This window comes from Physeter macrocephalus, chromosome 20 (assembly GCF_002837175.3).
Source record: "Physeter macrocephalus isolate SW-GA chromosome 20, ASM283717v5, whole genome shotgun sequence".
Classification (NCBI taxonomy): domain Eukaryota; kingdom Metazoa; phylum Chordata; class Mammalia; order Artiodactyla; family Physeteridae; genus Physeter; species Physeter macrocephalus.
Window position 1 is genome coordinate 108,466,282 of NC_041233.1, and position 10,470 is coordinate 108,476,751.

Below are 10,470 nucleotides of genomic sequence, written 5' to 3' on the forward strand. Positions count from 1 at the left end.
GTTGCCCCGCGGCACGTGGGATCCTCCCGGACCGGGGCACGAACCCGTGTCCCCTGCATCGGCAGGCGGACTCTCAACCACTGCGCCACCAGGGAAGCCCGGCAGGTGGATTCTTAACCACCACCGGCGAAGTCCCTAAAATTTTTTAAAACTTTTTCAGGAGTTGCTGTCCAGCCTAAGGCACTCCTTTTCCTTATCTCTCTACCCTCTCCTTTTTTCTATAAATTTTACATTTCATTTTCTGCTTTCTTGGGATTGTGCTAATGCATGTCAATTTACCTGTTCTTAAAGCCTCTTATGATTTAGCAATTGGAAAACTTAAGACAAAAATGAGGTGTTTCAAGTTTGTGGATTTTCATTTTTGTCCATTCTCTTCTTGTTCCCATAGTTGATGTCTTATCTTTGTCCTCAGAAAGCTTTGATGAAACAAAAAAATACATGTATCAGACGTAGTCTTTGGGCTGGAAAAGATTGGAAGGCTGATGAGAGAGCTAGGCCATGGACATCAGCTAAAGGTGTTTAAAACAGCCTAGGAGTGAGCTACAAGACAGACTGATCAAAGGCTGAGCCCTCACCCTCTGCTGGGTCTTAGCCCATACCCCGGAACTTTTCAAAATGTGACCTGACTGATCTGATCACGAGCATTGGAAAGAAGTCAGCATTTTAAAGGTCATCGTTTAATATTCTGCCTTTGTAGCACTTTTTACAAGCCTAAGATTTCCCTTCTCTTCAGATAGGTGAAAACGGTGATCCCAAAGCCTTCCTAATAGAGATTTCCTGGACAGACACCTATCCCCAGACACCTCCAATCATATCTATGAATGCCTTTTTTAACAACACCATGTGAGTAGTGTTTCGTTTTCATGAGGTTTTTTCTGTTGGGGGGCGGGGGCAGGGTAACTGTCTCTCTTATTTTTCTCTTAACAATGCAAATCTTATGCACGGCAGATCGTCAGCTGTAAAGCAGAGCATATTAGCCAAGTTACAGGAAGCGGTGGAAGTCAATCTCGGGACGGCCATGACCTACACACTGTTTGAATATGCCAAGGACAATAAAGAGCAGTTCATGGAGAACCACCACCCTGTTCATTCTGCTGTGAGCAGGGGATTCCGTTTCACCATATTTTGTTTGTTTTGGTTTTACTCTGCTAGTAATTCATTTTTACTAGTAATTATTTTTTTAAAATTGGAGGGAGAATTTGTGTTAGATTTAAAATCATAGTTACATCTGAGTTAAATGAGAACAATGAATTTTAGATTCTTAGTGTCTACTCTTCACATAAGCCTAGAATACTTCACGGGTGTGCCAAAACTGAGCTGTGTAGAGCCAAATACTTTCTCAAGTTTATTTAACATCTTCATAAAGCTCAGATAGCAGAGTTCTTACATAGTGCTGAAATACATATGAAATTACGTACTTTCTCCATGAGGCTTATTTAGTTGTAAGTAGTCCTGCCACAGTTCAATTGGAAAGTGTTGCAGCTTAAGGAGACTTCATTAAATAGGAAAAAATTATTTTATTTCTGGAATTATTTTAGGACATAATCATCTTTTATGACCTTAAGCAGGTATGTGTTAGACCCCTTTGCACCAAGTCATGCACTCCAGGACTTTCAGTGGTCAGTATCGGTTGAGTTTTGTCTTGTAAACCAAAGGCCACGAGCAGTTCTGGCTTCCATGTTCCCCATGAACACAAGTGGACACTGAGAGGTAGCCTGGAGAAGCAGTGGAGGGCGGTAGCTCCTGGACCGGGGGCCAGACCGCATGGCCCTGAGCATGCACTCCTTTGCTGCGTGGCTTTGGGCACTTTCTTAATCTCTCTGTGCTCAGCTTTTTCATTTGTAAACTGGGGATTATAATAGTATCTGCCTCGTGAGATTGTACTAAGGATCAAATGAGTGACAGCTGTACGACATGCTTGGCACGTAGTAAGCATTTTAAGTTTTGTCTATCTGACTACATGACCCCAGATATTTAAAAATGTCCTTCATTTCCTCTGGGAACCAGGAGGTTCTGAGTAGGCATATGTGATTTTTCTGAAGACATATTTAACTTTCAAATAATAGCACATTAACTGAATTGTAAAATTACCTTGGCACTTCAAAGCTTCAGCATAATCCTGGTATCAGATCTTGTTTCTCAGGGACCTGGTTATAACAGTATAACTAATATTATGGCCTTCAATGTGAACTTTTAGGAGAGTGAAACCAGTAATGTGCTAAGGTGCCTGAGCTAATAAATGAATATAATAATAAAGGATTCTTTTACTTCACAAACCTAAAAATCGTCAACTCATTTCAGGATATAGCCATATTTAGTGTAATTCAGTAAGTTTTAAGGCTTGAGTCTAAGAATTTGTTCTTTTTTTCTAGGCGTCCATAAGCAATATCATCTCAGTTGAAACTCCTAACACAGCCCCATCAAGTAAGAAAAAAGACAAAAAAGAACAACTTTCAAAAGCCCAGAAACGTAAGCTGGCAGATAAAACAGGTTTGTGGTATTTTTTTTTTCTTTTATAACACATAACTGGGTTGCTTTTTGGTATGATATGGATGCTTAATAAGTATATTTAGATTTAGAAGAGATTAGTTCTCTCTACTCTTCATTCTTGGAACATTTGGATCAGAGAGTGTTTTAGGTCACAGACATGTATTGAAAATATTTACTACTGCTTTACCACAAGAGATAAACATTCGAGAAGAAGGTAAAGTGGCAAAGTAACTATAAATGAGTCTGAAGATTGTAGACCATTAGAATAGTGTACAGATGTGTGTCCTACTGGTGCCCTCTCTGACATGTTTGGAATTTTCCTGTTTGTTTACCTTTATGACAGATAAGTGTATTTTTGAAATTTTTTTGAAATATAGCTTTCATTTGAAATGAAGTCTGGTATACCATCAGATCTTAACACAATAAATAATTTGTTTTCGTCTATAGTTGACTTACTTTTACAACAAGATTTAAGACCATATATTTGGTCCTTTTTCTTTATTTAACCTGAAACTTTGCAAATTGACATCGACCTGTAAACTTTTTTCCCAGTTAAGGAAAATGAGGACATTGTCATGTGTGCATATAGATATTTCTATCCACATACACAAGTGTGTACGTATACTTAACGTCTGTATGTGTGTGTTATTGCTGTATGGTTACAAGCTGCCCTTTATTAAAAGAAGTGACCCTTTTACTTTGGTGAAGAGGTTTAAAATAATACCCTTTCTTTTATAAAATGATGGTTGTTTTTGGTTATTGATGTTTTGTTTAATGTCATTTGTGGCAAAATAAAAAGAAAGCAACCGTGTTGGCCCTCGAAATACATTTTTTGAGATCGTATTGGTTTATGAAGTAGAAAATCTGGGACTCCATTATACCTACTGTCAAAGAGCCTTAAAGTGTAAACAACTGAAGCAGTAAGTTGTTAGCCATTACAATCTGTTTTTTAGAATTTTGGTTCATCTCTTTTCAGAATGTTTTAGCATGTATGTCAGTTTGTTACTCTTGCTTTCATACCTAATGACCTGCAGTTGCTCCCTTTCATTACCATCTCCCTACCTCCCTGTCCTTGGTGATGCCCACCTAAAAGTCCTTACCCTCCTGTAAGTGTGGTGCAGGGGCTTGTGACTTGAAACTTGCATTCTAAATGAAACTTTAATGGGACAGTCGTGGCATTGTGGGTAAGTTTTGGTTACCAGAATTGGTGATCTGTCCCCCGTGCCCCCTTATAACCAGGAACCAGTGAGATAAGATTCTTATTGGCATGAAGGAGAAAAGAGCCATTAGCATCTAAAATTGAGCTCCAGTGATGTTATAGCTTTTCTCCTATAAGAGTCACAGGTTTAGTTTCTGTTTCTCTTACCACACAATTAGTGTCCTTAATTTGAATGCACATTTTGAAGGTTTCATAAAATGAGACATATATAGATACATCAAGCAAGGAGGAAATCAAGACATTTTAAATTGAAAAATTCTAGACTGCATTTATTAAACTATTTTTCAAATTTGAATATTCTATTAAAAGAGTGAAATTACTTCATAAATTATACATTCTTATAAAAGGGCTGAGCTTACTTTTAAGCGCGCCCAACAGATTAAAGCCCTGATTAAAGAATGTCAGATTAAATAATGGATATTTTATCAGAGCACAGCAGTTAATAAATAAGTTGGCCCGGCCTCCTCTCAGGTTTGCGGGCAGACGTGTTGCGAAGGCCTCTCGTCTTGAGCCTGCTTCCTGGTATGAGCACTAACTCGCAAAAGAGCAAACTGACACAACTTCTCACTTCAGTAAGCAAGGACCTTTTATTATTTAAACTGTTAATACACTTGTTGTGTAGAGTGGCATATAAAATCGTATTTAAATTTAAATACTACTGATTGGTCTTAGATATAGAGTTACTGTTTTCATCCTTTAGATCACAAAGGAGAACTTCCTCGAGGTTGGAACTGGGTTGATGTGGTGAAGGTATGTGATATTTATATTTCAGGCTTCAAAAAATTGTTACAGTTATTGCCATCAAGTAATGAAATGTATATCTTCCATTTTCTCCCCTTCACCCTTTGGATTTTACTGGGATGTCTGTTTCCTTTTTCACGTTCAGCATGTAAGTATTTCTGAAATATCTCACGTTTTTCTCTTCCCTACACCCTCAGTTTTAGGTTTTCTTTTTTTAATAATGGAAAATCTGTAGAAATGATTTATAACTGCAGTAAAGTGTGCCTGTTTATGTAAGTACGTCTTAAGAATAGACGTACTAAAGTATGACTCTAAATTATAGATAATATGGAATTTGAAACGAGTCATGAAAAGGAGTGCTTTGATTTCTTAGTAGAAGTTTAGTATTTTTTTACGGCAGACCCTAAATGTAATTTCCCACCATTGTCAAGAAAGATTTTCTGTTTTTGTTGTTGAAAATTGTTTACTTTCCACTTGGAACTTTGTGTCCCCTTCTCTCTGTTTTTTCTGCCTTACTCGTCAACTGATCCTTAACACAGCAAGTCAATGCCCTGCCTGGGGCTTCGCGAGATGAGTTTTCACGCCAGCTAGTGTCACTAGTGCTGTGTGGAGTAATTAATATGATCCAAGATTAGGATTAATGGGGACCCACAAGTATGGGTAATTTAAAAGCAGTGTATTCTTAAAGTTCATTTTGAAGCCAGCTGTTTGGGCCAAAGGATGCCTTTTCTATAGAACCTATTTGAAGTAATTTCTGTGCTTCTAAAATCTAGTACAAAAATATTACCTGAGAGTAGGGAGCCATGAGCCACAACTGGAATCAGGAAGCACAGTACACGCAGGCCTTGTTTTATTTCAGTTCACTTTATCTTGCTTCGTAGATACTGTTTTGTACAAATTGAAGGTTTGTGGCAGTCCTCATTGTCAGACGATGGTTTGCATTTTTTAGCAATGCAGTATTTTTTGATTAAGGTGTGTGCATCGTTTCTTTAGACATGCTATTGCACACTTAATAAACTACGGTATAGTGTAAACATTTATATGCACTGGGAAACAAAAAATGCGTGTGTCTCTCTTTCTTACAATGTTTGCTTTATTGCGGTCGTCTGGAACCCAGCCCACAAAATTTTGAGGTCGGCCTTTACCACTTCTTGCCTTCCTGGGAAGAGGCTGACCCTATACAAGCCATTTGTGTGGGTGAAGCTTCTCTGGCGTTCTCTTATTGACTTGGGCCCCCGCCACTGATCCTTGATGGATACTTACCATTGTCCCAGGTGCACCTGTATTTATCTCGCCAGCTAAGTCTGCTCTCCCCTTAAAATGCTGCCTGCCCCAGAAGGAGCTGTCTCCCAAATCAGAGTAAGGATCCATCTTTTTGGTGTGGCCCATCCCAGCCAGGCATGGAAAGGAGAAAAATTGCGTCATCCCAAGTGATCATGCTCTTCTTTCCCAAGAGCCAGAAGTGTCGTTTTCAGTTTTTTGTTTCTGATGTGGACCTTTTTTCTTTTTTTGCTGTACGCGGGCCTCTCACTGTTGTGGCCTCTCCCGTTGCGGAGCACAGGCTCCGGACGCACAGGCTCAGCGGCCATGGCTCACGGGCCCAGCCGCTCCGCGGCACGTGGGAGATCCTCCCGGACCGGGGCACGAACCCGTGTCCCCTGCATCGGCAGGCGGACTCTCAACCACTGCGCCACCAGGGAGGCCCGATGTGGACCATTTTTTAAAGTCTTACTGAATTTGTTACCATATTGCTTTTGTTTTTTATGTTTTGGTTTTTTGGCCATGAGGCATGTAGGATTTTAGCTCCCCAACCAGGGATCGAGCCCACACCCCCTGCATTGTAAGGCGAAGTCTTAACCACTGCACCGCCAGGGAAGCCCCCAGTTTGTTTTTAAGAGAGACCTTCTTAATATAAATTAGAATTTTAAGCCAAAAAAGAAAGTAGAATTCAAATAATCCAGTAATCTTGGGAGATGGGAGAGAGATTTTTAAGAAGGAGCTTACCACCTAGACACGGTTTGGACTCAGAATCCATAACTCTAAGCTAGTGGTTTCCACATGTGGTCTTTGGAGGCCCTCTCAGAGGCACTGTCAGGTTCAAACTATTTGCATCAAAATAGTAAGGTGGTTTTGCCTTTTTTACACTTCCTCTCGCACGTGTACAATGGTATTTACTAGAGGCTGCATGAAGTGTGATGATGCCATCACTACATTCTCCTATTAGAGCACTAATGGAATGTGTGCTTTTATATTCTTGCGTTTTCCAGAATTTTCTAAGATAGTAAGTAGGTTTAGGGTCTAAGTACGTTCATTTCTGTGTTCACTCCGTTTGTTCCTGGTACTTGGATTGTGTTTTTGTTGGCCATTTTCCACTATATCTGCCTTACTAAAGAAGCAGATTTGTGAGAACCCAGCTATCTTCTGTTGAGCTCGATAATAAAGAGATTTGCAAAAATGTAAAACAACACTACTACTCTTCACTTTAAGTTTTGGTTTTTTGTTTTAGAAAATGCATTTTTTCATTTTTAAAATGTTACTGGGTTGTCATTATTGTTATTTTTATTTATTTTTAAATTTATTTTATTTATTTACTTTTTTTCTGCATTGGCAGGTGGGTTCTTAACCACTGCACCACCAGGGAAGCCCCTGTTATTTTTACATGAATTAAATTTCTCATTTTTCAAATGCAGGTAGGTGTAATGTACTTTTTTTTTTTTTTTGCGTTACACGGGCCTCTCGCTGTTGTGGCCTCTCCCGTTGCGGAGCACAGGCTCCGGACGCACAGGCTCAGCGGCCATGGCTCACGGGCCCAGCCACTCTGCGGCATGTGGGATCTTCCCGGACTGGGGCACGAACCCGTGTCTCCTGCATCAGCAGGCGGACTCTCAACCACTGCGCCACCAGGGAAGCCCCGTATAATGTACATTTTAAAAAACAAAAAGCAAAAAACCTCTTAGGATCCTCAATTTTTAAGAGTGGGAAGAGGTCCTGGAGCCAAAATGTTTGAGAAGCACAGTTTAAGACTTGTATCACATTTTAAAAGCTGTAAGAATTATGTAGTTAAGATGATAAATCTTAAGTGTTTTATACAATTTTAAAATTTTAGAATTTATTGTTTGTAAAAAACAAAAATAGAAGAATATCATTCATTTTATAAATGGTACCTTTTGTATACTCTTGGTTCCAATTTATTTCTTGGAAAGCTTCAAGGGATTTTTTTACCCCTCTCTTCTGTTGAGGTTATGTTTTCAAAGAATCCTGTTTAAAGTAGCTGAGGCTAAAGTTGAAAAGTATTTGCATATGGTGGAAGCTGTAGATGGTGCAAGTTACTTGAACCTTGTTGCCTGTTGTTCTATTAACTGTAAATGTTGACTTTTGGTATGATGTGGAAATCGTGAACTCAAATAATGTGATAGCTTAAATTTGTTGAATATTTCTTTCATCTTTTTTTATAGTTAAGCAAAACTGGCTCTAAAGATGATGAATAGCGCTTGGAATTTGAGACGAGGGAGGAACAGCATCCTTTAAAAAGTAAACTGGGTTCAAAATCTATCATTACTCTTTTCTGGTATTGAGGTGGCATTTTATAAAACAATTTTTTTGTGTGTTTCTTACGTAAAAAAATGTTTTAAGCTGAGAGTTCATGAAGAGATCTGGTTGTATTAAATTACTTTCACAAACTTGCCTTAATAAAAGGTGAAAATGTTACTGTTTAGTATACTTTATGAAGCCAGTTGGCCTTTGTAAATGGACAAATATGCGGAATTATAAATCATCAGTGTTAATCTATGTGATCTTATTCTGGTGGATGTGATTTTTTTTAAGGAGTATGAAGTGCTTTTCAGATTCTCATCCCAGTGGAGCAGAAGACTGAACAGTGAGTTCACAGCATGATCCATATTAATAGGCTTCTCGTCGTCTTTACGTCTTCGTCCCTTCTTTCTCTTAATTACTGAAGCGTAAATGGCTTCAGAGAAACTTAAATACTAGTATTTGAACTTTAGACATAATATTCTTTGTAGTTCCTTTTTATTTTTCAAGGGCGAACTGCTTTTTAATAAATGAATATCTGTTTATACTTTCCTCCTGGTCTGGGTTATGATGTTTGATCATGAGAGCTTTCAATGGTATGTGGAATAGGAGAAAGAAAAAAAGAAAAAAAAGACCAAATCTGCCAAATACGTTAGAAAGCATTTGACTAGAAGTGCTGGTTCCTATTTAAAACCGTTCTCTCTGCTGCATATACCAAAATGGGAGTAAAAGATGCCTTAATATTTAATTTTTATATTGTTAGAGACAGTGGTTTTCAAAAATTCCTATTTATCTGTTGTTGTGTATTTTTAGTTGTTTGATAACTGAGTTCTTCTAAGTGGTTTCACATAAAACCACATTTCAAGCTTTGTTTCTTTTCAAGTATCCAAATGTATGTCTCAGCCCACTCATCTTTGTAAAAATAGACATAGAAGTCTTTGAAATGCTGTTTTAGTAGGAAGTTACTGATGTGTATGTGCGATTTACAGTGATTCTGTATATACTCCCCAGCTTCAAAAACACTTCGAGCTACTGCTGTGGTTTCTGGAAGAGTCAGTTGTTGGTTCCTCAATTACACCTGTGCAGCGGGTCTGAGTTTTTAAAGAATAGTTAACTTTTAAAGAAGTTTCTTTATCAAAAGAGCAGTTTGAGTTATATCCATGGTTTTTGCTGAGTTAACATTGGCTTCAGTTAAATCATTTCAATTATAAAGTAAGTATAACTATGGTGAAGAAGCTTGTCTCCTTTTTAAATGCTGAATCACATTTAATTTCTTAAATTAATACGATAGAGACGTCAAAATTCAGGGCCACTGGAATATGCCAACTCTTTTGTTTTGGGGTCGTGTGTATAGTTTTTGTTGTGCTGATTTGTTTGCTTATTTTTTAAAGAAACTGAAACTGCTATGTCTGCTAGTGGAAGAAAATGCTTTGCTTTGCTCTGAAGATTCTGAAATTATTCAGGCATATCGTGGTTCATAGATTACAAAGAATAATGCTAGTTAAATGCCAATGAACTATTTTTACTCTTTTTATATGAAATGTACAAATTTCGGGGGGGGGGTGATGGTGGCAGCGGTGCCTCTTACTACCTTATGTAAAACACTTGAACATTCTCATCAATATTGCCATCATCTGTTTAATACTCCCAGTATATTTTCTCAACGTCTGTTTACCTAAAGTTGTATGGAATGACATAATAAGCAATAAAATCTGAATTACACCCCAGTGATGTTTCTACATGTTTTATTTCACATCACTTGAGAGAGAATTGTTGGTTCTATAACTGCACAGACTTATGGTACAAGATGTACCATCCAGCTAGAAACTGTTCCAAATGTTGGACTAAAAAAGGTTTTTTAAATGAACTGATGAGAGGGTAAGATATACCCAGAGTCTAAAAAATTAAATGAAAGTTGGAACCTTGAGGTTAAGGACAGCCTCAGTTTTCACAGCCTCAGGGGGCCCAGAAGACAGGAGATGAAGTCCAGGATCAACCCAGGGTAAGGAGACGTAACACATGCACACATACACAGCATGCATGAGGCTGAGACCTGTCCCCCATGGGGGTCTGAGGAAGGGTTCTTGGCTTGAACTTTGGTTCTGGGTGTAGTAGAGAATGTCAGTATACATACATGTACTCTCCTGCACTCATAACAAGTTATCTCATACTTGGGTTTCAGCCCAAATTCCTCCCCCGTGTGGGCAATCTCAAAACAACCCTCAAGCCAGGATGGTACCAGGTGGGTAGAAGCTCTGGACAACTGATAGAAATGACCACACTGAATGTTGAACCACTCTGAAATGTTGAACCCACCTTCAATCCAGACCTCCAAAGAAGCCCCACGGAATGAAAACAGAACAAGAGGTGTTATCTGGTAGGAATTACCTGGTCATCTGTGATTCTGAATTTCAGTGCTTTTGATTATTTGACAAAATCAGGAAGTGATGTATGGTCGAAAGTGTTTTTCAAACTGCAGTTTGTGATCC

The 10,470-nt window shown here is 38.5% G+C and overlaps 1 protein-coding gene across 4 annotated transcripts in view; it reads left to right on the top strand.

The window, feature by feature from the left end:
- Positions 1 to 9,702, top strand: part of RWDD4 (RWD domain containing 4) — a 16,863-nt gene extending 7,161 nt beyond the window's left edge. The window contains exons 3-8 of one of the 4 annotated variants that reach the window (XM_055081161.1): positions 734 to 843; positions 949 to 1,096; positions 2,373 to 2,490; positions 4,410 to 4,459; positions 7,906 to 7,981; positions 8,276 to 9,702. In XM_055081161.1, coding sequence (XP_054937136.1) covers positions 734 to 843; positions 949 to 1,096; positions 2,373 to 2,490; positions 4,410 to 4,459; positions 7,906 to 7,938 — 459 coding nt within the window. In that variant the 3' untranslated portion in view covers positions 7,939 to 7,981; positions 8,276 to 9,702. Of the gene's footprint in view, positions 1 to 733; positions 844 to 948; positions 1,097 to 2,372; positions 2,491 to 4,409; positions 4,460 to 4,595; positions 6,977 to 7,905 lie in introns of those variants that run through there. The other 3 variants (XM_055081159.1, XM_007101215.3, XM_055081160.1) reach the window with 3 other exon arrangements.
- The last annotated feature ends 768 nt before the right edge of the window (positions 9,703 to 10,470 follow it).